Below are 25,315 nucleotides of genomic sequence, written 5' to 3'. Positions count from 1 at the left end.
GGCTGAGACACGAAGGTTAGACCGTCAGTGGCTGCGATTCACTTGCGAGAGATAGTAGGGAAAGTACGGATTGAGCGCTTTGCATGACATGTGCAGCTCTCGAGGCTCGCAGCATGAGCATACGGGGTCTGCGGTGCTCAAGCGATTGATGGCCTCGACTGGCAGAACAGGAAAGAGCCGTTCGATGGATTGTGCTGCTTTCCGATGCAATGCGGCTGCACTGCCGATGCCAGAACCCGTCCTAGTTTGTTCAAAAAATTGGTGGGATTGCATTCTACATCTAACTTTTCTTACTTGTAATGCATTCGCTTGCACGTGGGAGATGCCCGGCAGGAGCTCCTTTCACTCCATCTTCTTATCTCTATAATCCGTACATACTGCGTTAAGAAGGGCACAAAACTCGCTTCAGGTCCAGCGAGAGGGGCGCGCAGCATGACGGTGATTGGACGGCCCCGGGCGTTGCGGGGACCCCTTCGACCCCTGTCGTAGCTTCTGGAGCTCTTGCCCGTCAGGGGGTGTGTGTCAACTGTTTGGGAGCCGCGCCAACTCGTGCTCTTTGAATCCCTAATAATCCCGTCACCTACCTGATTCTGCCTGCCATCTCGAGACGGGAGCGCGCAACCATTGCAGGCGGTGCTCTTCTCTTCCTACATCTAGTCTGGTCGCCGGCACACGATAAAGAACCTCGACCCGTCATCCTCCCCGGGGACTGAGCGCCCCGTGTGCCGCTACCCCTCTCCGCGAAGGCGAGGTGTCTACTTCATACTCCGTATCTCGTTCCTGCCTCGATCCAAACCGACTTCGACACTGTCTGTCTGCTCACGCTGCCTTGTCGCACCTCGCCCAACATGGCGACCAATCCCATGCACAACCTGACAACCCTGATTAAGAGGTGCGCAACGCGGCCGCCCTCTCCCCCCCTTTCTCCTGCGGCCGAGGCCGTGCTGTGTCCCTTTGGGGCGCAAACGCCGCTTCATGACGCTGACCGAGAAACACCAGGCTCGAGGCTGCCACGTCTCGCCTCGAGGACATCGCACAGGCATCCTTCGAACAATACAACTCTACACCCACCCCCCCTCAGCACGCAGGCGTCGCTGCCGGCCCTCCTGCCCCTGCATCCCCCGCCCCGCCCCAACCCGCGACAGCGCCTAGTCCGCCCGCCGCCGCCCCCGAGCCCCTCCCCGAGTTTATCGAAGAATTTGACAACCTCGTCGACCAGTCGCTTGCCAAATGGCTCAAGATTAGCAACGATGTGGGCGGCGTAGTTGCCGAGCAGGCCGTCAAGGTTGTCGAGGCGTTCAAGGAAGAGCGCAAGTTCCTGCTCATCACGACCAAGGCGAAGAAGCCCGATCTCCAGGGCGCCGACATGGCTGTTTTCCAGGACCTCGTGAAGCCGATCGGCGCCCTCATGACGGCTGTCGGGAACATCAAGGACCTGAACCGCGGCGACAAGCACTACAATAACCTCTGCACCGTGGCCGAGAGCATCATGGGTTTGGCCTGGGTGACGATCGACGTCAAGCCGTTCAAGCACATCGAGGGAAGCCTTGCCGCCGCCGAGTTCTGGGGCAACAAGATCCTGACGGCCAACAAGAACAAGTGAGCCACTTCCTTCTGGAAACATCTGCGCGGTCCAAACTTCCTAACGCGTGTGATAGGGACGAGCAGCAGATCGAATGGGTCAAGGCATTCTACCAGGTCTTCCGCGACCTCACCGACTATGTTAAGAACTACTTCCCCAACGGCATTCCCTGGAACCCGAAGGGCGTGCCGGCGGCCGAGGCCGCCAAGGCCGTCAACTCGGCATCCCCTGCCCCGGCAGCTCCCTCACCTAGCGGTGCTCCCGCTCCCGCTCCCGGCCCCCCTCCTCCGCCGCCTCCGCCGGGCCCGCCCCCCGTCCTTAAGATCAACGAGCAAAAGTCGGAGCCGAGCCCGGCAAGCGGCTTCAGCGCCGTCTTCTCGGAACTGAACAAGGGTGAGGCGGTCACCAAGGGTTTGAGAAAGGTGGACAAGTCCGAAATGACACACAAGAACCCATCTCTGCGCGCCGGGTCGACCGTTCCCGACCACGGTTCCTCGGTTCGCGGAAAGAGCCCTGCGCCCCCGGGCACCAAGCCCAAGCCCGAGAGCATGCGGGTCAAGAAGCCGCCCAAGAAAGAGCTTGAAGGCAACAAGTGGACAATTGTGCGTCCCATTTCTCTTTCTACTACCTCTTCTGCCTCTCATGAAACCCTCCAAGCATACTGACCTTTTCTGCCTCCTCGCCCGCTCTCCAGGAAAACTTTGACAAGTCACCCGAGCCCATCGAGGTTGAGGTCTCCCTGACGCACTCGATCCTCATCTCCAAGTGCAACAATGCTACTATCATCCTCAAGGGCAAGGCCAACGCGGTGACGGTCGAGAACACCAACCGGATCTCGCTCATTGTCGAGTCGCTCGTCTCGACCGTCGACGTGGTCAAGTCGCAGAACTTCGCCCTACAGGTCCTCGAAACCATCCCGACCATTCTCATGGACCAGGTCGACGGTGCCCAGATCTACCTGAGCAAGGAGAGCTCCTCTACTCGCGTCTACTCGAGCAAGTCGGCGAGCATCAACCTCAACGTCCTCACCGGCGACGGCGACGACGCCGACTACAAGGAGCTCCCGTTGCCCAGCCAGATCTGCTCCTGGTGGGACGAGGGCAAGGGCGAGGTAGTGAACGAGATCGTCTCCCACGCCGGTTGAGCGACCGGATGCGTGTGGCAGCAAAAGCGGGCGGCGGGTGAGAGGAGCAAAGTCGGGTACAAGGGAGGGGAAAGAAAGAGCTTTGGATCCGGATGTGCTATTTTGTAAAAAGATCAGACACTCAACCAAGTGCGGAGTCAGCCGCACCACTTTAGGCACATTTACCCCATGTTATCGGCGGCCGGCCACCCCTTGTTGCCGAGACCACTCCCACGCTACACAACTAACATCTGCCGGTGCTTCGCTTAGCGGGTTACCAAAATGGATACTAACTCTTGATGGCCAGAGCGCGGCCTTCACATGCTTGAGACGTCGCCTTTCGACTGTTGGTGTCGTGACCGTGTGGCAGTCGAGACCCAACCTTGTGACGCCAACCAGATGCTGCGGCCCGCGTCGTGGCACACGTCGCGAGCGTCGCTACTTCTCCTGATTCCACTAACACGTACACTTCATGCGCTTCCACGATCGGGTTCAACGTAGGGATCCATAATGTGTGCATGATTCGTTGCAGTGCATCTATCAAAAGGATGGCGATGGCGCTTTTTCGGATTAGCGGATATCGTGGGCAGTCGAGCAACTGCTTCTGATAGGATCATGGACGGGAATTCCCTAAGATAAGGGCGGAATGGCCGAGTGGTCTAAGGCGGAGGATTTAAGTATTTTCTTAAATCTCCTCTTCTCGAGAGAGAGCGTGGGTTCGAACCCCACTTCCGTCATTGTTGCTTTTTATTTAACTAGTTTGTTGATTCGGCTTTTTTTTGGTCTTCCTCGGGCCTTCTGAAATGAACCTATTTGATATGAACGTTTTGATACCGCTTTCCGAACAAACCAGGAGCACAGGAGGACGGGTCAGAAGATAATCAACCACTTGGTATGCTGCACATGCAAGCAGTCTGCGCCTGTAGGGTGCTAATCCCTCGGCGCGCCTGCAAGTTCGCGCAAAGTTCGCTGAGGCTGGTTTCTTGCGTTCACAAGGCGGCTTACGGAGCACAACCCCGCCCCTAAAACGTTGACGGACAAAGAACACAGGGGGTAGAACTTAAAACGACAAAAAAAAGAAAAAAAAAAAGCAAAAAAGATGAGTTACTGGGGACTAGTATAACAGACTTCTCGCCCTTCAGTTCAGCAATTTAGGCCTGTTGACCAAGTCATGTTCTAGCCCCGATTCCACTTCACTCACGATCTTGGTTTAATACATCCCAAAGAGGAAAAACAAAAGGATGACTTCTTGTCTGTTCATACAGCATCTGACCAAGAGTTACCCCCATCCATCCCTCCCAACCCCTGACGCCGAAAAAAAGAAATATGAAGCCAAACGAACCCGACGAAGAGAATGGGCATCATCACCACCTTCAAGAAAAAAAACGGAGCTTAGGCCTCATAGCTCTTGGTTGGCCCCTCGGCACTCAACGGCTGCACGGCCCCCGGGGCAGGCGGGGCGTGGAAGCTCATGCGCGGAATGTCGGTGGAGATCTCCTGGGCCATGCGCGCGCCCTGCTCACCGCCGGCCGCGACGGCCTGCTTGAGGGCCTCCTGGACCTCGCGCACGCGGCGCTTGAAGGCGAGACGGTCGAGGAACAGCTGCTGGCGGGCGCGCTCCAGCTCGCGGCGCTCCGCCTGCAGGATCGCCTCCATCTCGTTAAAGTACTTGAGCTTGAGCTCCATCTTCTCCAGCGTGACGTTGACCGCCGCCGACACCAGCCGCGTCATCTCGCGCTCCTCGTGGGACGCGAGGCCGCCGGCCCGGGCGCCCACGGCGGCGAGCGGGATGTTCGCCAACGAGGACGTGGTGGACGTGGTGGTTGTGGTTGTGGTTGTGGTTGTAGCCGTGGTCGTCGTGGTCGTCGTTGTCGTCTCTTGCCTGGCGTCGACATCCATCGAGTCGCTGCCGTCCTTTTCCTTGCCCTTGCCGTTAGCCTGGCCATCGCCTTGCGAGCCGCCCTCGAGCTTGTTCCGGAGGTTCTGTTTCAGGATCTCGGCCGACTTGTTAGCGGCGGCCGCCGTGCTAGCAGGATCCGCCAGGCTGGCGAGGAAGCCGACCACCGACATGACCGGGTTGTCCGTCTGGCTGAACGGAAGCTGACCGCCATGGCTGCCCAGCATCTGGAGCCCGATCGGGGCATCCAGCCTCTCGGACTCAAGGTACTTGTCCTCAATGTCGAGCTGCAGGAACTGGAGCACGCACTCCTCGCGTGTTCGGGTGCCCACGTAATCGGCGATCTCGCCCCAGTCCTCATCGTAGCGCTCGAGCGCCTCGAGAAGTCGGAGAATCTCGGCGTCGCTCCACGGTGCGTCCCTATCGAGAATGGACGAGTACGTGGGGTTCTCCATGCGGGTGTAGTGGGCGCTCGTCTGGTTGCCCGGCAGACGTCCTTCGAGGTAGCAGCTCGGGCACAGGTCGTATTTTGCCTTGTTATTCGGGTCGGATTGCGAACTGTGATAGTAGATGCGGGTGCAGTCGGTGCCGCAGTTGAAGCAGTTGACCTTTGCGATTGGAGCCTTGGGGAGCTCGTCGGTGCCCGACACACCATTAGTCGTCGGCGTTTCCCCGTTGGTCTTGCCGTCGCTCTTGTTGAGCTTGTTATGCTTGGCATTCGCCTCGTAGATGTTGCGGCCGACTTCCAGATTGAGCTCAGTCTTGGGTGCCGGGGTGGCAGAAGCCTTGGCATCGGTATCTTTGTTCGGCTTGCCCTCGGTGACGACGGGGTCGGCGGCTGGTTGCCAGGGCTGGAGGCCGCGAGGGGTGTCGCAGATGATCTTGAAGTGACCGGTAAAGGGCGGGCCAATGTGGGATGGCCGCTGATCAGCATCGACCTGAACGGCCGTTTAGCATTGAACACCAGAAAAGAAAGGGGAGAGAATAAAGGGGAAAAAAAAAAAAAAAAACTGGGGTTACTCATCCAACTTACTTGGTAGTTGATAAGGCCCCACTGCTCCAGGAAAGCATGTACGCGCATGATGGCGCACACATCACCGGCGAGGTTGCGCCGGCAGGCGGTGACGGTCAGGTATTCGACCGGATTCAGGCGGTAGGCATTAATCATGAAGTCGCGGTAGTCCTTGTACACTGCAGGAGTCTTGCTCCGGTTCCGGTTGTTGAAGAACTCGGGCAATGCTTTCCGCTCGATGTTGTGGATGGTGTTCATGTCGAACCAGGTGCTGTAGCTCGGAAGCACAATGGCATGTGTCTGAGAGATCAAGTGCTGCCTCGCAGCGTTCTCGACGTGCTCCTTCGTCTTGGTCTCGCCAGAAGAACCGTCCTGACCGGAGGCTTCAGCCTGCACGGGCTCGTTCTTTGGCGCGTCACCCATCTCCTCGTCCTGTCCAGTCGTTTCGGCAGGTGGGCCTTCGGGGGCGTCGAGGGGGTTGTCTGATGAGGCGCCGGGCGCGGGAGTCGTGCTGTCTTGCTTGATCGCAGGGTCCTCGCCCATTTGCACGTCTGAATGAATGCAATGCCCGGGTTAGCAGTGTTGCAGGAACGAACTTGCCAAGGCCTATGATAGTATGGGTGCGGCATACCTTCGTTCTGCTCATTGGCATCAGGAAGAGGCGGTTGCGCTAGGATCGGGTTGGCGCTCGGCGACGCGCCGTTCGTTGGCGTGCCGTAGCTAGCCGTACTTTCATCCATCGCGACGACGGGGAAGTGATGAAGCTGTCGACGTCGGGAGTCGGGAAGTGCTGGAACCGGCCAAAAGCAGATTTGTGAGCTGCCAATCAGGGCCGATGGCAAGGGGCGCGCGTATCGACTTGGAAGGTGCAAGTGCGAGGGACGTGCGGACAGTATGCGGATGGAGCCCCGATGTTTGTCGGCACAGATGGCTGTTTTGGCGATGGCTGCGAGGGGTCGGTTCGTGATGGGTCGCGTTGGAGAATTGTTCGCGACAAGCCAAGGCGAGAAGTCCCCGTGCACGGGCCATTCATTCTTTCTGAAGCACTGGAATCACGTGACTAAACACAGCCAGCCACATCCTTTGGCTGCTGCGCCACAGAGGTTCCCACGGGGGGCTGGTGAGATTGCGCACCGCCACGAACGTGCGCCTGCGCCCGGTTTCGGACGGCTTTTTTTGACGCAAGGCCAGTTCCGGGGTAAGTGGCTCTCTGGTGGGCCTGGCCGAAGCTAACCTCGGGCCGCTTCAATCCGCACTCGAATTGAAGTCCGTCAGATCTGGGGGTCTGGGAAAGCGCGGATTAAACCGTTCACTCGGTCCCGTTCCTGTTGTGTCTCTTTTCCCTGCAGTGATCTCTGACGATCACACACACGCACGATCAGCCTGCCGGCCAGCTACTTCCATCCAATCCCTAAAATAGTTAATCAACCACCACTAACCTTACCTTACACCGGGAACCATGATTTCGGCCGGCCGCCGGGTGTTCTCGGCCCTCGCCCGCCCGACACTCCGGAATGCGACGACGACTCCCGCCTTCGCCGCCGGGTCCCCCGCCGCCCTGCGCCGCCTACTCTCGGCTCTCGCCATTCTCGAGCAGCGTGACGGCAAGCTCAACACGGGCTCGCTGAGCGCCATCAGCGCGGCGCAGAAGCTGGGCGGGTCGGTCCACGGCTTCGTCGCGGGCAGCAACATCAAGCCGGTGGCGGAGGAGGCGGCCAAGGTGGAGGGCGTCGAGAAGATCATCGCGGTGGACAACGGGGCGTACGACAAGGGCCTGCCGGAGAACTACGCGCCGCTGCTGGTCGAGAACATCAAGAAGGGCGGCTACACGCACGTGGTCGCGGGCAACACGGCCTTTGGCAAGAATGTCATGCCCCGCTTGGCGGCGCTGCTCGACTCGCAGCAGATCTCGGACATCACGGCGATCGAGAACGACAAGACGTTTGTGCGCCCCATCTATGCCGGCAACGCGATCGCCACGGTCGAGTCGTCGGACGCGGTCAAGGTGATCACGGTCCGCGGCACCGCATTCCCCGCCGCCAAGGTCGGGAGCGGGTCGGCCGCGGTCGAGGAGGGCGTGGATCCCAAGGCGGAGAGCGCGACCGAGTGGGTGTCGGAGGATCTGGCCAAGTCGGACCGGCCGGACCTGGCGACGGCGAGCAAGGTGGTGTCGGGCGGGCGCGGGCTCAAGTCCAAGGAGGACTTTGACAGGATCATGATGCCGCTGGCCGACTCGCTGGGGGCTGCGGTCGGCGCCTCCCGCGCCGCGGTGGACAGCGGGTATGCGGACAACAGCCTGCAGGTCGGGCAGACGGGCAAGGTGGTGGCGCCGGAGCTGTACATGGCCGTGGGCATCTCGGGGGCGATCCAGCATCTGGCGGGCATGAAGGACAGCAAGGTGATTGCGGCGATCAACAAGGACCCGGATGCGCCGATTTTCCAGGTGGCGGATGTCGGGTTGGTGGGGGATCTGTTCGAGAAGGTGCCCGAGCTGACGGAGAAGCTGAAGAAGGCATAGAGTTGAAGATTTGGTTCCCGGTTCCCGTTTGTTGTTATTTTCTTTTTTTACAGTACAATGTACAAATTTTTCAACCAATGCTGGTGAGACGCCCACTCACACTGGTACATGCATATCCAAGCGCACAGCTGTACAATTGCGCGTGCGCACACTCTCGTACGCTCGCTACTCTCTCGCCTTCTTTCTCCCTCTCTCTCTCTCCCTGTTGCCCGTTTTTTTTATCTCCCTCTCCCACACACTTTCTCTCTCAATCGGGGAATATACAGTACGCAGTGCGCCCCAATCATGCCAGCACGGCGAGCATGTCCCGCGTCCTCGTAAACTTCTCCCTCTCCTTGCCCACCTTCTTGCCCCTCTCCCGTTCGGCGGCGTCGATCTTCCTCCACCCGTCCCAGTGGACGACCCTGGCGACAGTGTCGGGTGGCACCTCGGCCTTGACGGCGTCCCAGCCGCCGAGGTCGACGGCGCCGCCGGGCCGGTCGTCGTTGAGGAAGGGCACGCGGCCGCCGGGGGCCAGCCAGTCCTCGGCGAGGGCGTCGGCGGTCGAGAAGGCGTCCTCCATGGTGGACGCGATGACGCCGGTGGGGCCCCGCTTGACCCAGCCGGCGCAGTAGAGGCCCGGGAAGGTGCCCATCTCCATGGCGGCGTCCCGGCCGCGCTCCTCGTGCCGGACGCGGCCGCGGCCGTCGTTGCTGATGACGCCCCAGCGGTCGTTGAAGGGGATTCCGAGCGGGGCGAACTCGGGCAGCGGGGTGGAGCGGTAGCCGATGGAGCGGAAGGCGATCGCGGAGGGGAGCGTGGCCGGCGGCGATGGCGGGTAGGACGGGAGGGCGTAGGCGTTGGGGTCAAAGGCGGACGGGGAGAGGGTGGTGCGGGTGAATTTCGTGGCAGCGAGACGGGCTGGGTCGGTGGGCGAGGGGAGGAAGGCGGCAGGGGAGAGAAGGAAATCGAGGGACCAGGACTTCTGGTTCGAGGCGGTGGTGCTGGAGGGTGGGGTGGGGGAGCCCTTGAGGAGGACCTCCATGAGCCGGCGGGGGGCGCGCGGCAGGGACTTGAGGTCCGGGGGTACGAGGGAGGTGTCGATAGGGTGGAAGGCGACCGAGGGGAGACGCATCAGCTCGCGGATCTCCTTGATGGTGAAGGCGGCCTGCATGGGGCCCCGGCGGCCGACGATGTGCACGCGCCGGATCTTGCTCCTGGACAGCGTCTCGATGGCGTGCTCTGCGATGTCGGACTTGCGGAGGACGTCGACGTCCTCGAGGAGCATGCGGGCCACGTCCAAGGCCACGTTTCCCTGCCCGATAATGACAGCCTCGTCACCCCGGGTGAGGTCTGGGCCGAGGTCGGCGTGCTCCGGGAGGCCGTTGTACCAGCCAACGAACTCGCGGGCCGAGTAGACGCCCTTGAGGTCCTCTCCGGGCACCCCGAGCGTCCTGTCCTTGGCAGCGCCGTACGAGAAGACGACGGCATTGTAGTGACGGAGGATGCTTGCCAGCGGAACGGTGGCGCCGTCTGGGTGGTCGCTCTTGGTGCCGACTGAGACGTTTCCGATGAAGGTAAAGTCGGGAGAGGAAGCCACCTCCTCGAACTTCTCCTGACAATTCTGCAGCGGGCGACGGGTACGAAGGGGAAAAAAAAAAAAATTCGTGAATCAGCCGCCATGGCCTATTCGGAAGGGAAGCGCGTGGTAGGGAAAACGTACCTTCACTTCGGGGTGGTCCGGGGCAACGCCGAACCTGACCAAGCCAAAGGGAACGGGCAGCGCCTCGTACATGTCGACCTTGGTGCCTTGGATTCTGGACATGGCCCTGTAAGCGGTGTAGAACCCGGCCGGCCCGGAGCCGATGATAGCAAGCCGGAAGGGCCGTCCATCGCGGGTGCACGGAGTAGTAGACGGAGCCGTCGACAGGCTCCGTGAGGTGAGTGCGCCGCCGCCGAGCAAGGGCCTAAACGACGAAGCGCTGAGCGCTCGTCTCGAGGGCGCACATGGTCGAGCCCTGACGAATCGAACGAGCACCATGATGACAGGTGTCAGGTGTCGATTTGGGACCCGTATCGTGTGCACGCTGAGAGATTGGAGACGTTGATGTCCTGCGCTCACTGCATGATGAATGCTTGATGAAGTTCACTGATTTGAGTCAAAGTTGGACACCGGGATCCGCTCCGTCACAGAGGCTGACGGTAGCGGGTTTAGTGGGGGGGAGAACCCGGTCGCAGCGCTCGGGAAGCGCACCATCGCCGGCGGACCTCCGAGTGCGGGTGCTCCACTTCGCAGTATAAACTGCCCGGAATCCGCACACCTTACTGCGTAATCCGTACACACACTACAGATAAGGAACCTCAGGTACTTACTGTGTATGTGCTGAGTTCAAATACGGATGGTTATTACTTTGTACTCCCCACAGTAGACCAGAGTCATTTAGTCCGTCCAGGAAATCAGAACAACCTGATCTAGGTCGCGCTCGATTGCTGGTGTCAATTAGCAGATTTGAGGTACGGACTGCGAGTACCATAAATAGGGATTTTGAGCGCATTTAACTTCAATCATTTCACTTTTAATGTCGCAAGGGGTCATGTAATCCGCCCGAATTACATGCATACCTTATGTCAACCCGGAAGTACGGAATTACATGGGTGCTTTGGCGCTGCGGTCCTGCTTTGCGGTGTGTGCGCCACCTCAACACCCGCCCGGGCGGCAGGCGGCTCAGCGCTTACACGCAGCGGTTGCCCTGCCAACACCACGTTGAACAGATTCCAGGCTCCCGCAATACGACTTGCTTCCTCACCGCGCTCTCGCGCTCTTACGTCAACCGGTCGTCATATTCCAAGAAAGACGAACAATGAAATAAGAGGGAAAAAAAAAAAGAGAAAGGAGGGGAAAGAAGAAAAAGAAAGACAAAAAGGGGAGAATATTCTACTGTGTAGTCGATCGACCACGATGGGGTCTTCTCGGCCGCCTTTCATGTACCAGCCCGTCAACAGGGACGACGAGCGATTTCCACCCACGAAATTCGACCCCAAGGCAGTGACTCGGGCGAGCTATGAGTCCAAGAAGCCCAAGCCAAAACCCAATGGCCCGCTTGTCTCGTTCAATCGTCATCCCGAGTAAGGAGTTTCCTCGATCCCCCATTCCATTTCAATACCAATTTCAACCGGTCTCAACCCAAGTTTCAGCGGAGACACGGGCTAACAACAACGAGCAGTGCCCACATGGTGCCCAGCGGCCGGTCTCAGTTCCACCCCCTGAGCCGCAGAACCACGGGCTGGATCAAGGCCATGCGCGTTGTGCAGGTGTGTCTCAGGGTCGTCCAGATCACTGCCGCCATCGGCCTCATCGCCGCCGTGGCCGTAGCGGGCCTGATGGGATGGATCATGGCCGTGACGGTAAGCTCTTTCCGGTTCCCGAGAGAACCACATACATCCACGGGGCAACTCAGTTCGGCCCTGGCTGCGCATAACCAAAAGACAGACTGGTTGACGGGAATCTCTTCAGCTCGGCCTCGTCATTCTCCATGCTGGCTACAGCGTCTTCCACCATTTCCAGCCAGCGGGCGCCCGCACGCCGGGCTCCTCGGCGGCGTACCAGGCCTTCTCCAGCATCTCCGACTTCTGCGTTCTTCCTCTGTACGCCTATGGCGCCGTCATGACCAGGAACAAGAATGAAGAATGGAAGACGGCCGCGCCTGAAGATCGCCCCGCGGACCCGGATGTCACGAAGTACATGGTGCCCTCCATCTTCTACGGCCTGGTTGGCGCCGGTGGCCTGCACCTCCTCTCGTTGGCCATCTCCCTGTGGTTGGCTCTCATGTTCCTGCGCATCGCCAAGATGCCCCCAGACATGAACCCCCTGGAGGCCAACCTCACCTCGCGCGCCCACAAGCGGAACAAGTCGTCGGTCGCCACCACCTCGACTGATTCGACCTACTCGGACGAGAAGCCCGGCACGATCCTGTACGACGACGACAGCTCCCGTCCGCCCCCGATCCCCTTCATGCACACTCGCCAGGGCTCCGACGCGTCCTCGGCTTCCCACAACTCCCGCCTGAACCTCCCCAGCCGCCAGTACCAGATCCCCGCCGGCAATCGAAGCTCAGCCACCACCTCGCGGGACTTCAAGCGCATGTCCGCCCCCCCCTCCTCGCACCGCGCCTCCTACACCGAGATCCCCCTCGGCGAGACGGGCTCCTCCTCCGTCACCTCCTGCCCCACCTCCACGCACGCGTCCCGCCCAAGCACCGGCTCCGTCCCTTCCTACCGCGCCGAGGCCGTCTCCCCGGCCCAGACGGCCCAGACGGCCCAGACGAACCAGCCACGCCCCGCCAAGTTCACCGAGACCTGGTACGCCTCGGAATCGCTCATCAACCGCACCCAGCAGCGCAACCGCGCCGTCTACGCCTCCCTCGACGTCTCCGACGACGACTCTTCGGACTCGGAGAACGAGGCAAACTACACCGCGTCTCCTCGGCCGACGACGAAGACGACGACGACGACGACCGACGAAAACCGTCACCCCAACCCCCTCCGTTCCAACCCGATCATCACCACCAGCACTCCGCCCGCCTCCAAGCCGGCGTCCAAGAAAGAAGGCGCCGCCGCCACCCCGCGCCGGCCCCGGACCCCCTTCTCCCGCCTGCGCGCCTCCGTCCTCTCCACCATCTCCCTCAACGACCGCCGCGTCTCGGGCAGCCAGGACATCACCGACCAACAGCAACAACAACAAAAAGAAGAACGACAACGACGACGACGACGGGAATGGGAGCCGCGCAACCGCGACAGCTCCATCCAGCCCGACGCCGACTTCTTTTACGCAAAGCCCTACGGCGAGCTCATTGCCGCTACCCCGCCCATCTTTGTTGGCGGCGGCGGCGGCGGCGGTGGGAAGGAGAAAGATGCAGATGCCCGGTGTAACCGGGTGGTGTCGTCGGGGAACGATTACGACTTGGGCAGCGGCGGGGCCATCGGGAGCCGGAACGTGAGCGGCAAGGTTGCCGAGGAAGGCATGGCGGGGGCCAGGTGGTCGAGGTACGCGGCTCTGAATTGACGGCGAGGGCAACAAGGAATTTTTTTTTTTTTGGGGGGGGGGGGGGGGGGTAGAACGGTGAGCTCAGGTGGAGGGATCTCATTTTGTCTGGTGGATGGGGGGGGAAATCTTGGAAGGAACGCATGTTGGTCGGTTCAATATTTTTCTCCGTCTTCCCGTGCTCGGAGTTTTAGGGGTTTGGTTTTCTAGATTTTTTTCTTCTTCCCCTGGGCTGAGAAACTGGGAACGATAATGGGATGAATGTACGGTTATCCCATGTCAGCCTAAGTGTTATGTCCGTTAGATCTGGAGAATCTGAAATGTAGTAGTGGGTGTTGTCCAAAAAAAAAAAAAAAAAAAAAAAAAAAAAAAAAAAAGACTTTGTCATGTTCAGCCACTCCCCTGAGATTGCAGGGTTACCCAAGTACATCTTTCTAAGGGAGAACCGAGCAAGGCAACATATGCATGCTAGCAGATCCCGGGGTGCGGGGTGCGAGGTGCCCTACTACTACTCATCCTGCTCCTCTCTCTTCTCCCTCACCCACCCGGCCCAGTCTGTTCGCCGCTCCTCTTCTTCGACCCACCCCTTCCCGTCCCATGCTCCGAGCCCACAGAGATGCCTCATGGTCGGCCGCCCGTGCGGGCAGTTCCACGGCTTCTCCATCTCCCCCATGTGCCGCACCACCGTCTCCATCTGCCGCCGTGACAGCGCCTTGCCGATCATGATACTGCTCCGGCACGCCCGCATGGCAAACATCTTGCGCACCTTGCTCGGCCGCGGCACCGTGCTCGCGCTCGACGTCGGGTTGTCCGCCAACAGGAAGAGGAGTTCCTCCAAGTCCGCCAGCGAGAAGGTGGTCTCCCGGCTGAGCGGCAGGCTCAGCAGCTGCACCCGCGACCCGACAGGCTTGGCGCCCGACGTGTCGACCTGCGCCAGGAACCCGTTGCGCTCGAGGTCGGGGAGGTGCTCGAGGACGATCTCTTCTTCGAGCGCCGTCAGGTCCAGGGTCTTGGGCTGGACCAGGCGCTGGGACTGCACCGTTGTGGTTGCCTGGAGCCGCTCAAAGTTGTACTTCTCGTCCGAGGCGTGCTGGTCAATGATGAAAAGCTCGTCGTCTGCGCCTTCGGACCGATCCTCCTCCAAAGATGCGGCTTCGCGCACAGCAAGGATGAAGCCGAGGTTGAACTGCCCGACGATGCGCATCCTCCCAAAATCGGATTTGCATATCTTTAGCGACAGCTTTTCCTCCGCATCCTCCGCTTCTAGACCGTCGGCGCTTTCGGCTGGGGAGGCCCTCGGCCGAGGCGGGGGCAAGTGGCGTGTGAGCGCTGCGATCCTTTTTTGGATAGCATCCGCGCTCGTTTTCACCTGCTGCACCAGGTTGAGAGTCGCGTCCTTTCGTTTCGACCGCCCCTTGACAAACAGCTGAGATCGCATCTCGCCCTCTCCTGTGCTCTCGGAAGCAGCCGCGGCCGCTTCCATCAACCGCTGGCGTTTCCCATCCAGAACTTTCTGTTCCTCTTCACCTGAATGACCATGGTCGTCCGTCGAGTCATCGTCGCGGCGAGCTACTAAATCCTCGACAGACTCCATGGGAACATCGGCGTTGCTGGGAAAAGCCGTGTCCTCGGCTTGTCCAGGGCATGGGAGATCGACCTCTTCATCCTCCACCTTCTCCATCTCGCTTTGCGCAACCTCTGACTGGGGCACAAAGAGGGAATCTCCTTCCTCTTCTTCACCGTCTCCGTCCTCCTCTCTCTCGACCTCCCCTCCAGATTCTTGCATGTCCTCATCTGAATCTTGAGCCACGATTTCAACTCCTTCCACGGGTCCATCGCCGGGCCGAGCCGAAGCAGAAAACAACTGCGACAACCGTCCACCAAAAGTGGGCAAAGCCGCCGCGCTCCGCTTTCCCGTTTTCCCAGTCGCCGTTACCTTGGGGAGTTTGGGCGCTTCGGCCACCTTGGTCCGTTTTGTGGGGTTTCCAATCAGGCTCGTCACCGTGTGGTCTCCGATCGTGATGGTGGCCACCTCTTGGCTAGAACGCTTAAATGGCCGGGCTGTACTCACAGCGACTGCTCTCGGTGCAGGTGATTGAGACGGAGGGACGATGGCGGCCACTGGCCGCTCGGGTTCCCCGCTTGGCCCTCGAGATTGTGTCTCCTCCCCCGGACTCATCACGTCAGTCGACGTCGGAGAACGGCGAGCGGCGCGTTGAGACTGGACCTGGTGCCGCCTGCGAGATTCATCTATCTCGGCCGCTTCGGGCGTTCGTTCTTCGGCCGCAGAGCCCCTCGGGGAATGATCAGCCGATAAAATGGTAGATTTGGGATCCGTATGGTTGTTTGAAACAGCATCTGCTTGTCCTTGAGCTCTGGTGACCTGGTCAACAGGCTCCCGATCATCATCGGCTCCTTTTGCAAGCCAGCGAGACAACAGCGTCACAGTTTTCTTCGAACCCGCCGACTTCGGGGACGCTTGCTTCCCAGCCCGCGACTCGTCGTCCACTTCTGGCTGGGTTGTACTTTGGGCATCGTCCTGAGCGTCATTGAGCTCTTTTTCTTCATCTTCTCCCCTTTCCGCTAGTTGACCAGAGTGTATCGGGGAGGTCGGCTCGGCCGATCGTTGCGGTTCCACAGCAGCGTCCCTCTTGCCGACCCGAGCCGAGGCGGGCGTCCATGGCCGGCCGCTTGCTGTTTTGAAAGATGTTTGCTTCAATCCCTGTGACTGGGACACGGGAATAGTGACGTCTTGTGTCTCGAATAGCTCGATCAGGGACTCCCGGAGGTTGTCAAGCATCTGGCCTTGATCATGCAGCAGGATGGTCCTCTTGTCCGGGCTGACGTTCACATCGTAAAGATGGGTGTCCAATTGAATATCTGCAAAAATGAAGGGCGACTGGGATGCGTTGTATAATCGGTAGACCTCGTTGAACACCTTGGCAAACTGAGGCAATCCGCAAGGTCGCCCGTTAACATAAAACATCTGCCTGTCCGGTGTCTGGCGGCCCTCGCCGTGGTTAGGCCGCGACACGTGCCCTAACACACGAACCTCGGTGGAACCGCCGTCGCCGCCCCGCGTCTTGCCCTTGATGAGAGGCCCGGCAGTTGGGATCAGTTCAAGCTTGAGGTCCATCGGTATCAACGCATTCATGGTCTTTACACCGAAGACGTTGATAATGTTCTCGCGTGTTGTGGAATTCCCCTTGGTCGAGAACAAGATCATGCGCTTGCCCTTGGTGGGCTGCTGCGAAACGGTGAACTTGACGCCAGTCTGCACGCAGGCATATTGGTTGAGGAGGCTGATCACCTTGCCCCATTCCCTCTTGATATTACGTTCCAGTTCGCGGCGACGGACAGGCAAGCTGCGGAAGAGGTCCTCGACAATCACGGTGGTGCCTCTCTGGCCGGAGACGACGCTGGTGCTCTTGAGCTTGCCAGAGGTTTCAAACTCTAGCCTGGTCGCACGCGGCACGTCTTGCTGCGTGCATGTCACCACTGCGAACCGGGACAGGGCGCAGAGCGAGGACAACGCCTCCCCTCTGAAGCCGAAGGTCTGCAACTCGGACAGGTCATCGTAGCTTGAGAGCTTGGACGTGTAGTGCTTCAGGGCGACGGATTCATAGTTGTGCGGCGCAATACCGGAGCCATTGTCCTGAACTTCGATCGAGTCCAGCCCCTGGTTTTTGAAGCGGACCTCTGCAACAAGCTGCTGTCAACGGAGCCTGCGCCAGATGTGGCATGAGTGCGTGCGCGCATTCTTCACTTGGTCACCTACCGATGGCGGTCGCTCCAGCATCGATACTATTTTCAACTAGCTCTTTTGCCACAGAGCAGAGGTCGACAATAACTTGGCCGGATTGTATTTGATGGACCTGTCCGAGAAGTTAGTACAGGGAGACTGGGCGGCTCGCCGAGTCGAAATGGGGAAAACAAACTCACTGTACTGGACTCGATGGCCTTGATTGTAGCACTTGATGCCATTCTCTGGCATTCCGCAGCGGCCCCGCAAGGGCTAGTCGACTGCCGCTATCCGTCGCTGACCATGGATGTCACCTCGGAAATTGCTCTATCGTTGAATGAATGGCCGTCGTGGTGGTGGTGGGAGCTCCGGCGGTGGTTGGCGTCAGCGTTGGTCGATGCGACAACATGCACTGTGCGCGTACGGGCGCGTCTCGCAGCAAGTTGCATGCTAAGACTACGGAGTACTGTGTACACTAGAGTACAGATTACTGCGGACGAATCAGAGCAGGCTACTCCTGTGACCCGCCAAGCCAGAGGCCGCACCACCCCCCAAATTTGACGTCCAGAGAGAGCCAGCAAGAAGCTCAGCACACATTCAACACCTAATATTAGCCTACCCCCTACATATACATACAGTACACAACGTACTGTAGCACGGTTAGGGGGTCGTTCCTTGGGCGGACTGCTATACTGCACGCTGAGAGAGGGCCATGACAGTACTGTGTAAGGCAACCCAAACAGGGGCTAGAGTAGGTTGTACGGAGTAACCTCGGCCATGCCCGCGGTTTCCGTCCACTCAAGACGATACAGAACACTCCGTACACTCTGCATATAACGTTATTACCCACTCTACTTTCAAAGTTTCGTGTCTACTAGTACTCATCAGCCTGGAAGTCTCGCTTCCGTTTTATGTTGCACGGTAGTAGTGTACAATACCATGTGAGTTGCGGGTCTGGTCCACTTCTGAATTTGACGCTGTCAGCGCACGACGCTCATTCACAGGAATACCTGCACCGATACTCGATACTCACCCGGCAGATTCGTGTTTGTTGGGCCAAAAGCTGGGAAGTATTCAGCGCCGAATCTGCTTGCAGTTCGGACGATCGCCATATCTTTCGGGCGGCACGCATCCTAGCCTGCTGCGACCTTGCTCTGTAGGCCACCCCACAAGCGAGCCCACTCTGCTGCTTGCATCGAATCAACGGCAAGCTTCGAGGCTCATCTGGACTCGCGCTTCCAAGGCCGAGCCGGGCCCCAATGATGGTGAATGTGGACTGCAGCACCCTGTACGGATTACACTAACTAGTGCGCTATCATGTAACTATGCACGGATTACTACGGAGTACACTAGTGTAACTCGCCTAGGGTCGACTTTTTGGTGTGGACTTCCTGCATCCGCCAATCTGCCGCCGCGCAATCATCGCGAGCTCCTCCCGTCCTTGTTTCCGGAACATCAGCCTCTCTCGTTTTCTTTCCTTTTTCGCCTCTGCGCCTCGGAAGGCTCGGGGACAGCTCAGCCTCGCGTTTCAGCGACGGAACATCGCTGGATGCTCAGACCCACCCAACCGGCAACAGCGGAAGTACAGTCAAACCGGCCCATGAGCACCGCTTCACCGTCGCATCCTCGGCCTTGTTCCTTCGCTTGCTTGGCCTGCCCGGCACCGTATTCACGAGCGCACCGTGCTATCTCCCGGGCAGGAATCCTCCTCTTCGACTCCTGCTGGGATGAGGAGGCACTCGTCGGGATCGTCAGAAGACGATGACGCCTCCCCGGTCGACAATCCGCATGCCAATTCCTCTCGTTTCAGCACCAACGACCTGAGACCGGCCGCGCGTCCCGCAAGCAAGCTCGACCGTCGCCGCAGCGCCGACCGCCGACCCTCCCTCTCGATAAGCCGACGATCTAGTAGCATCAATTGGCGGCTGCCCGAGCCGCGCGTTGGGAATGGGACGATAGAGAAACGGTCGCCGCCCGATCGCGCATTGCCCTCTTCTCCTCTGGGCTTGATCATGACGGCGAATGGCCGATTGCGGCCAAAGGAGGCGGAGAAGGCGCCGGAAACCGAGGCCGTCGGGCGGCGCCCGCCATGGAGGAGCCCTTGGGCCATCAACCTCCTCGCGCTTATCACGTCGCTTGTCGGCATCGGGTTCCTGATCGCAGTCCTCCATTCTTCCGTGACCCGACAGGTCGACCCGAAGGGCTGCCGTATGTCTTATATGCGCCCGTCCTATGCCAAGCTCAACGACTTTGACACGGAGCACACGCGTCTGGCGAGCAAATACTCGTTGTACCTGTACCGCGAACAGGGCATCGAGCACGACACAAAGGTTCGGAGCAGCCGGGGAATCCCAGGCGTCCCCCACCACTAACGGGCTAACGGTTCCCAGGTCCGAGGAGTTCCTGTCCTCTTCATCCCCGGCAATGCCGGGAGCTACAAGCAGGTCCGGCCCATCGCGGCGGAAGCCGCCAATTACTTCCACGATGTCCTGCAGCACGACGAGTCCGCAATCAAGGCCGGCGCCCGGAGCCTAGACTTCTTCACGGTAGACTTCAACGAGGATATCAGCGCTTTCCACGGTCAGACGCTCCTCGACCAGGCCGAGTATCTCAACGAGGCGATTCGATTCATTCTTTCTCTCTACCTCGACCCGCGGATCTCCGAGCGTGACCCCGACCTTCCCGACCCGACATCGGTCATAGTGCTGGGACATTCCATGGGAGGCATCGTCGCGCGTACGATGCTGACCATGCCCAATTATCAGTCAAATTCGATCAACACCATCATCACCATGTCGGCTCCGCATGTCCGCCCGCCGGTGTCTTTCGACAGACAGAGCGTCCAGACGTACAAGGCCATCAACGACTACTGGAGACGCGCCTACTCACAACAATGGGCCAACGACAACCCTCTCTGGCATGTCACTCTGGTTTCCATCGCCGGGGGCGGGCTGGACACCGTTGTTCCCTCAGACTATGCGAGCGTCGAGTCCCTGGTTCCGGACACGCACGGGTTCACCGTATTTACCTCGACAGTCCCGAACGTGTGGACGAGCATGGACCATCAGGCGATCCTCTGGTGCGACCAGTTTCGGAAGGTTGTCGTGCAGGCGCTCTTCGACGTGATTGATGTTCATCGGGCCACTCAGACGAGGCCGAGGGCAGAGCGGATGAGGGTGTTCAAGAAGTGGTTCCTCACGGGCATGGAGGCGGTGGCGGAGAAAACGGCGCCGCACTCGGACCCCTCAACCTTGCTCACCGTCGACGATAACTCAGACTCCATCATCGCCGAGGGGGAGCGCCTGGTTCTACAAAGCCTGGGCTCGGCCGGCACCGTGCGCGCTCATCTTATGCCCATCCCCCCTTCCGGTTCGCCCGGCGCGAAGCGCTTCACCCTCTTGACCGATGCCAGGCTTGACAAGCCGGGAGAGCACGGGAGACTCGAGGTCCTGTTTTGCAGCGTTATTCCGTCGCAACCCAGCCAATCCTGGACCGGATTTCCAAGTCACATCGATCTGTCCAGAGGAGACACCGGGTCCACGCGGTTGGCTTGCAGAAACGCTGCGCCAGATGTCGTGCCCCTTCCGGCGTCGACTCGCTCGACACGCTTCCCGTTCTACACCGACGGGGAGCGGGAAGTTACTGCCTTTTCTTATCTCGAGTACGGGGTGGACGACATTGCGGAGCATCAGTTTGTGGCGGTTGTGGAGAAAGCGACCAGTCTTACCCCCGGTTTCGTAATTGCAGAGTTCAGCGACTCTGCTCAGTCACATAGGACGCGCCACATCAGCCTCTGGGCTCTGTTCACTTCCGGCTTGAAGTTTCGGCTGCCCGCCGACAGGCCGATGGTCTCGGAGGTCAAAGTGCCCAAGCTGCGGTCGAGCCTGCTCGCTTACAACCTCCGAATCAGTCACCAGAACTGCGATGGGAAGAATGAGCTCTTTGCTCCCTTGATGCGGCAATACCTAGCGGAACCGTACGAGTCGAAATATTTCGTCAACGCTCGCGAAGCCGCCGTCAGCCTCCACGGCGTTGCCCCCTATGTTCCTCCGCCTCTTACGGGCAAGTCAGAGGAGGACGGACTGAGTTTCCAGTTTTGGACGGACCCGACCTGCAACTCGAGCATCCGTGTCGAGCTAACCGTCGATTTCCTTGGCAGCCTCGGAAAGCTCTACATGCGGTATCGAACCGTGTTTGCCGCGTTCCCCCTGTTCATCGTGGCCCTCGTCCTGAGGAAACAGTTTCGCGTCTACGACAACACGGGGGTGTTCATCACCTTCCTCGAAGGTCTCGATCTGTGCCTAAGACGGTCCATTCCGCTGATGCTGACGTCGCTCACCTTCCTGACGCTCTCCACTCGGAACACAACCTCGGCTAGCAATGCGAAGTTTTGGCACTGGAGGAACGGCACAGCCGCGATCATGGACTTGGACCAGAACGACCTTCTTATCGGGACCGATGACCCCCTGTTCCTCTTCCTGATTCCCCTGATCGCGGTTATCTGCGTCGGTGTCTGCGCCGTACTTCACTACATGGCGCTCATACTGACGCACTTGCTAAGTGCGGTTGTGAGCATTGTCATCACCTTCCGATCTGGATGGACTCGGAATGAGGACAAGAGCAAGGCCGTTTCCGCTTCCTTGTTCTCTCCGTCGCCGCGGCGGCGCATGGTCACGGCCGCAGTTCTACTGTTGCTGGTCACCACGGTCGTCCCATATCAGTTTGCCTACCTGGTGGCTTGTCTGGTCCAGCTGATGACGACGATCCGAGCCCAACGCCTTGCCTTTGAACTACGATCGGCCTCGAACTCGAATTTCTACAATTATGTCCATTCGGTCCTCATCCTCATGCTCTGGATTCTCCCGATCAATCTGCCGACGATCGTGGTCTGGGTGCACAACTTGGCGGTGCACTGGCTCACTCCGTTCACCTCGCATCACAATGTCCTATCGGTCATGCCCTTCATCATCCTGGTCGAGACGCTTACTACCGGCAAAATGATACCACGCATGGGCAACCGGCTTAAGCATGTTACCAGCATCCTGCTCTTTGGCATTGCTGTTTACGCGGCCGTGTATGGTGTCACGTACGCTTACACGCTGCATCATCTGGCAAACCTCCTCGCGTTCTGGTTATTGGTGGTTCACTCGACATCCGATTCCTGGTCCTTGACGGGGCTCAGCCAACTCTACTCAGGGAGTCTTGAGACCCGAAAGAGGGGGAAGGAACCATGAGACTCGCGCCCATGGGCAACGAGCCAAAGATGTTGGTTCGTGGGCCCTCGATAGGATATATGGCCCTTCATCATGATGTCGACTCCGAACTTAACCGCACCGTCGTATATATATATATATATATACCGAGCCGAGACCTTTTCCGTCCCGAGTTTCTTGGGTCCGAGCTCTCATTCACCATGGAGCCCGGCTTTCTTCCTCCTATTTCATTTTCAGCACAGGCGGCGTCTGGGAGGCTTATTTTTTGTTCTTTCTTTTTGGTTGCAGCGACTCCAATTGCATTTGCATCGGCCGGCTCACAGCGTGGTTTTTGAAGCATGCGTGAAGCGAGCCACCTTTTTTTTTTTCGGACCCTGGCGATCTCGGATCTCTACCGGTCCAGAAGTGGCTGACTTTCTTTTGGATAACCGAACAATCCAACCAACCGCGAGTCCGCCAAGGGTTCTTTGCGCCTACTTTCTTTTTCGGGGCTATTTAGGGCAGGACGGCATGGCGGGGGGGATATTATATTGGGGCCTAAGACCTGGGTCGATGGAAGGATGGGTTGGGATGAGCTATGCCTGACCGCCGGTAATGTCTATGTTATTGTTCATGCCATTCGTTTTTTGCTCAGATTTGGCTCGGAGGGGACCCGTCTCCACTCATGGGATAGACGAGACAGGTGCAGCGAACGGCCACGGCCGTCATATACGCCAGGGTTCGGATGACGAGAAGGGATCATTATTGTGATTGCCAGCGAGGCGTCGGGGACTGGAGTGTACGATGCTTCATAAACCGCAGATAGACGGGCTGTACAGATGTGGTATGAACTCGGATTCTCAGAGAGGGGCGCACATCAAAGATGCGAACGGAGGTAATCCATATATGCCATTCCATGACCAGCTTCCAATCGCTTCATCAAGCCCCAGGTAGTGATGCTGTCGCCGAATTAACGAATTAATAGATCAGAAGGAGTGTAGCCCAGCACTGTTCCAACGTATAGTTTCTATGCGGAAGTTCCCAACCCCATGACCTCAATTGACTACCGTGCCAAAGATTTCAAGCGCGGGTTATACAAGACGCCAGTGACCCATGCAACCTCTACAATGTTAACGACTTAAACAAAAACAAAAACCAATATCTTCCCCTTCGAACAACAGCCCACTCCCTGGACCACGCCCGGCGCCAGGTAGATGGAGAAAGACATTTTCAAGTCAACCCTCCGCCGCCTCGTTCAACGCTTTGAGGACCCTGGCATAGAATTTGCCCGCCTGTGTCTGTGGGAACGAGATCTCGTCGACGAGGTACCCCGGTAAAACGGCGATCAACGCCCTATCTCGATTAGGATCCAGCTGTGGCGTGTAGTGGCAGTGTGCCTCGCCTTGCCCGGATTGAACGTCGATTGCGAGCTTGAAGTGGAGTGCTAGATCACGATGGGGGGTCAGTGTCCATCCTCAGTTCATGACAGAGGGGATAGAGAAATCGGGGTTAAAGGCGGGGAGGGGGGCGAAAAAGGGGAAGGGGAAGAAGTGGCCAACATACTCCCGTTTTTCCCGGTCTGGATACAGTCAAACACGTCCTCGCCGCCATCTCGCTTCACGCTGCGCACAATCAAGCCCGTCAGGTCACTGTAGAGGTCCTCTTTCTTCTGTGCCGTGAGCGTGGCCTCGGTGGCGTTGGCGGCCGCGAGGCGCGAGGTGGCGGTTGAGCCCTTCATCGCGCTCCCGGGCACCTTGGCGGCTGCGGACGCAGCTGCTTCTGCGCTGCGCGCCGCGGACAGTTTGAGGTTGAGGGATTTGATCTCCGATTTGGAGTCGTTCAGGGAGGCGGTCAGCTCGGTGATTTTGGTTTGGAGGGAGTCGGCTTTTGATTCGCTCGCTTCGAGCTGCTTCTTGAGGCGTGCGCTCTCTTTGGAGGCTTCTTTCTGGGCGGCAAGCTCAGCTTTGAGGCCTGCGATGAGTTGGTCGGCGGCTGGAGGAAGGTTAGCGAGGGGCCGTCGAGGGGAGTTGATAGACTCTCGAATATGTATATCTACCTTTTGATTTCTCCTCGGACTGTTTCCTGAGCCTATCAAAGTTGCGTTCTGCTTCTCGTACCGCAATCTCCTTCAAGTCTTTGTATTTACGCTCGAGGGCTTCGTATTTCTGTGTCATCTCTCCGAGCCGCCGACGCAATGCGGGATCGCCCTTTTCCGGGGACAGGGAGTTTACAGCCTTCTTCAACGCGCTGCCGGGGGGAGGGGCGCCGCCACCACCCGGCCTTGGCCGTTCTGGGGTCTGCGAGCCGGGCGTCTCCGCCGAATCGTCGCGCCCAGCGTCGCTGTCACTCTGCGGCGCGGTCGGTTGCTGTGTCTCGGGGATCTCTGATACTTCCTCTGCTGTCGTGTCTCGCTCGGCCGTCTTTGCTGTTGGCTTTCTTCCCCGCCGCGCCCCGGTGGGCTGTGGTTCGGCTTCCAAAGCCGCCTTCTTGGGGCGGCCACGGGCACCCTTCGGCTTCGCTGGTGGAGGCGACTCGGTTGTTTCGGGCGCATCTGTCATGGTCGTGTCATCTTGGTCTCCATGTTCTGGCCCAGCGGTGGCCGCCGCGGCTTTGCGCCCTCGGCGACCTGGCCCCTTCCCAGTCGCTCCCTCTGCGGCTTCGTCGGCCGCAGCGGCAATTCGGTCACTCCTGACTCGACTTCCCGAGGCCGTTTTCTTCGACGCGGGCTTGGTTACTTTGTTTGCAGCCTTGCGGCCGACACTCCCTTTCTTTGGTGGCATTACGCTTTTTTTCTCTGTTGTTACGGGACGATGGGCGACCTTGAGCGAACTCTCTCCCTTGGCGTCTTCCGAGTCGGAATCCACCAACTGCAGCAAATGTGACGGGCCTTTGGCCTTCGGCATCGATCAGCTACAGGCCCGTATGACGCTTTCAGAATGTAGAAAAGAGGTAGGTAACGACGCGTCCTCTGCTGAAAAAAGACGCGTCGAATTGGGATGGGAGCCCTTGGCGCGTGATCGAATTGCTATGGCGAGAGACAATTGAGGCGCGGTTGCCCTGGCGCTAAAATCCATACTGTGTAGTATGTAAACAGATTGTGACATCCGCAGCAGGTGTCCGATGTACTGTGTAAGTTACGCGTAATTACGATACAGCCGATCGTTCCCTTCATCAGCCGCTAACCTTATCGGTGGTGGCGCTTGCGACAAGCACGCTAGCACGTGGGTTT

General features: G+C 59.0%; 8 protein-coding genes and 1 non-coding gene across 9 annotated transcripts; 5 read left to right on the top strand and 4 right to left on the bottom strand.

Annotated features, from left to right (window-relative positions):
- Positions 1 to 528: 528 nt before the first annotated feature.
- On the top strand, positions 529 to 3,036 carry MYCTH_2298666 (uncharacterized protein). Its single transcript, XM_003660348.1, has 4 exons — positions 529 to 892; positions 1,000 to 1,599; positions 1,659 to 2,184; positions 2,277 to 3,036. Exons 1-4 carry the CDS (start codon positions 849 to 851, stop codon positions 2,724 to 2,726), a joined length of 1,620 nt encoding a protein of 539 aa, XP_003660396.1. The 5' UTR covers positions 529 to 848; the 3' UTR covers positions 2,727 to 3,036.
- Positions 3,037 to 3,345: 309 nt separating this feature from the next.
- On the top strand, positions 3,346 to 3,442 carry MYCTH_t33. Its single transcript has one exon. It is a non-coding gene; the product is annotated as a tRNA-Leu (tRNA).
- Positions 3,443 to 4,097: 655 nt separating this feature from the next.
- On the bottom strand, positions 4,098 to 6,548 carry MYCTH_74056 (SWI/SNF complex-like protein; the record flags this gene model as incomplete). The annotated part of the gene is made up of 3 exons (XM_003660347.1): positions 6,246 to 6,548; positions 5,636 to 6,165; positions 4,098 to 5,540 (listed from the first exon to the last, which is right to left on the bottom strand). The coding sequence occupies exons 1-3, from the start codon at positions 6,352 to 6,354 to the stop codon at positions 4,098 to 4,100; spliced, it is 2,082 nt and encodes a 693-aa protein (XP_003660395.1). The 5' UTR covers positions 6,355 to 6,548.
- A 287-nt stretch (positions 6,549 to 6,835) lies between these two features.
- Positions 6,836 to 8,274, top strand: MYCTH_2298663 (uncharacterized protein). The gene has a single exon (XM_003660346.1). The coding sequence runs from the start codon at positions 7,074 to 7,076 to the stop codon at positions 8,130 to 8,132; it is 1,059 nt and encodes a 352-aa protein (XP_003660394.1). The 5' UTR covers positions 6,836 to 7,073; the 3' UTR covers positions 8,133 to 8,274.
- MYCTH_2298661 (uncharacterized protein) lies at positions 8,274 to 10,313 on the bottom strand. The gene is made up of 2 exons (XM_003660345.1): positions 9,835 to 10,313; positions 8,274 to 9,735 (listed from the first exon to the last, which is right to left on the bottom strand). Exons 1-2 carry the CDS (start codon positions 10,150 to 10,152, stop codon positions 8,416 to 8,418), a joined length of 1,638 nt encoding a protein of 545 aa, XP_003660393.1. The 5' UTR covers positions 10,153 to 10,313; the 3' UTR covers positions 8,274 to 8,415.
- Positions 10,314 to 11,070: 757 nt separating this feature from the next.
- MYCTH_2124085 (uncharacterized protein) lies at positions 11,071 to 13,173 on the top strand (the record flags this gene model as incomplete). Its single annotated transcript, XM_003660344.1, has 3 exons — positions 11,071 to 11,237; positions 11,336 to 11,516; positions 11,626 to 13,173. The coding sequence occupies 3 exons, from the start codon at positions 11,071 to 11,073 to the stop codon at positions 13,171 to 13,173; spliced, it is 1,896 nt and encodes a 631-aa protein (XP_003660392.1).
- A 331-nt stretch (positions 13,174 to 13,504) lies between these two features.
- On the bottom strand, positions 13,505 to 17,317 carry MYCTH_2298657 (uncharacterized protein). The gene is made up of 3 exons (XM_003660343.1): positions 17,095 to 17,317; positions 16,931 to 17,027; positions 13,505 to 16,851 (listed from the first exon to the last, which is right to left on the bottom strand). Exons 1-3 carry the CDS (start codon positions 17,134 to 17,136, stop codon positions 13,661 to 13,663), a joined length of 3,330 nt encoding a protein of 1,109 aa, XP_003660391.1. The 5' UTR covers positions 17,137 to 17,317; the 3' UTR covers positions 13,505 to 13,660.
- A 967-nt stretch (positions 17,318 to 18,284) lies between these two features.
- On the top strand, positions 18,285 to 22,163 carry MYCTH_2298656 (uncharacterized protein). Its single transcript, XM_003660342.1, has 2 exons — positions 18,285 to 19,224; positions 19,285 to 22,163. The coding sequence occupies exons 1-2, from the start codon at positions 18,622 to 18,624 to the stop codon at positions 22,126 to 22,128; spliced, it is 3,447 nt and encodes a 1,148-aa protein (XP_003660390.1). The 5' UTR covers positions 18,285 to 18,621; the 3' UTR covers positions 22,129 to 22,163.
- A 999-nt stretch (positions 22,164 to 23,162) lies between these two features.
- Positions 23,163 to 25,144, bottom strand: MYCTH_2298655 (uncharacterized protein). The gene is made up of 3 exons (XM_003660341.1): positions 24,143 to 25,144; positions 23,650 to 24,078; positions 23,163 to 23,530 (listed from the first exon to the last, which is right to left on the bottom strand). The coding sequence occupies exons 1-3, from the start codon at positions 24,987 to 24,989 to the stop codon at positions 23,322 to 23,324; spliced, it is 1,485 nt and encodes a 494-aa protein (XP_003660389.1). The 5' UTR covers positions 24,990 to 25,144; the 3' UTR covers positions 23,163 to 23,321.
- Between the last annotated feature and the right edge of the window lie 171 nt (positions 25,145 to 25,315).

The sequence above is a fragment of the Thermothelomyces thermophilus genome, chromosome 1, assembly GCF_000226095.1.
Source record: "Thermothelomyces thermophilus ATCC 42464 chromosome 1, complete sequence".
Taxonomy (NCBI): Eukaryota; Fungi; Ascomycota; class Sordariomycetes; order Sordariales; family Chaetomiaceae; genus Thermothelomyces; species Thermothelomyces thermophilus.
Note: the sequence above shows the minus strand (reverse complement) of the source record. Positions and strands in the feature narration are given on the sequence as shown.

Coding starts and splice junctions, on each gene's coding strand:
- MYCTH_2298656 (XM_003660342.1), top strand. CDS start 18,622: ATGAGGAGGCACTCGTCGGGATCGTCAGAAGACGATGACGCCTCCCCG. Junction 19,225..19,284: donor GCATCGAGCACGACACAAAG/GTTCGGAGCAGC, acceptor AACGGTTCCCAG/GTCCGAGGAGTTCCTGTCCT.
- MYCTH_2298661 (XM_003660345.1), bottom strand. CDS start 10,152: ATGGTGCTCGTTCGATTCGTCAGGGCTCGACCATGTGCGCCCTCGAGA. Junction 9,736..9,834: donor CGGACCACCCCGAAGTGAAG/GTACGTTTTCCC, acceptor CGCCCGCTGCAG/AATTGTCAGGAGAAGTTCGA.
- MYCTH_2298657 (XM_003660343.1), bottom strand. CDS start 17,136: ATGGCATCAAGTGCTACAATCAAGGCCATCGAGTCCAGTACA. Junction 17,028..17,094: donor AGGCCATCGAGTCCAGTACA/GTGAGTTTGTTT, acceptor CTTCTCGGACAG/GTCCATCAAATACAATCCGG. Junction 16,852..16,930: donor TGCTGGAGCGACCGCCATCG/GTAGGTGACCAA, acceptor AGCTTGTTGCAG/AGGTCCGCTTCAAAAACCAG.
- MYCTH_2298663 (XM_003660346.1), top strand. CDS start 7,074: ATGATTTCGGCCGGCCGCCGGGTGTTCTCGGCCCTCGCCCGCCCGACA.
- MYCTH_2298655 (XM_003660341.1), bottom strand. CDS start 24,989: ATGCCGAAGGCCAAAGGCCCGTCACATTTGCTGCAGTTGGTGGATTCC. Junction 24,079..24,142: donor GTCCGAGGAGAAATCAAAAG/GTAGATATACAT, acceptor ACCTTCCTCCAG/CCGCCGACCAACTCATCGCA. Junction 23,531..23,649: donor CCAGACCGGGAAAAACGGGA/GTATGTTGGCCA, acceptor ATCGTGATCTAG/CACTCCACTTCAAGCTCGCA.
- MYCTH_2298666 (XM_003660348.1), top strand. CDS start 849: ATGGCGACCAATCCCATGCACAACCTGACAACCCTGATTAAGAG. Junction 1,600..1,658: donor CTGACGGCCAACAAGAACAA/GTGAGCCACTTC, acceptor CGCGTGTGATAG/GGACGAGCAGCAGATCGAAT. Junction 2,185..2,276: donor AAGGCAACAAGTGGACAATT/GTGCGTCCCATT, acceptor CCCGCTCTCCAG/GAAAACTTTGACAAGTCACC.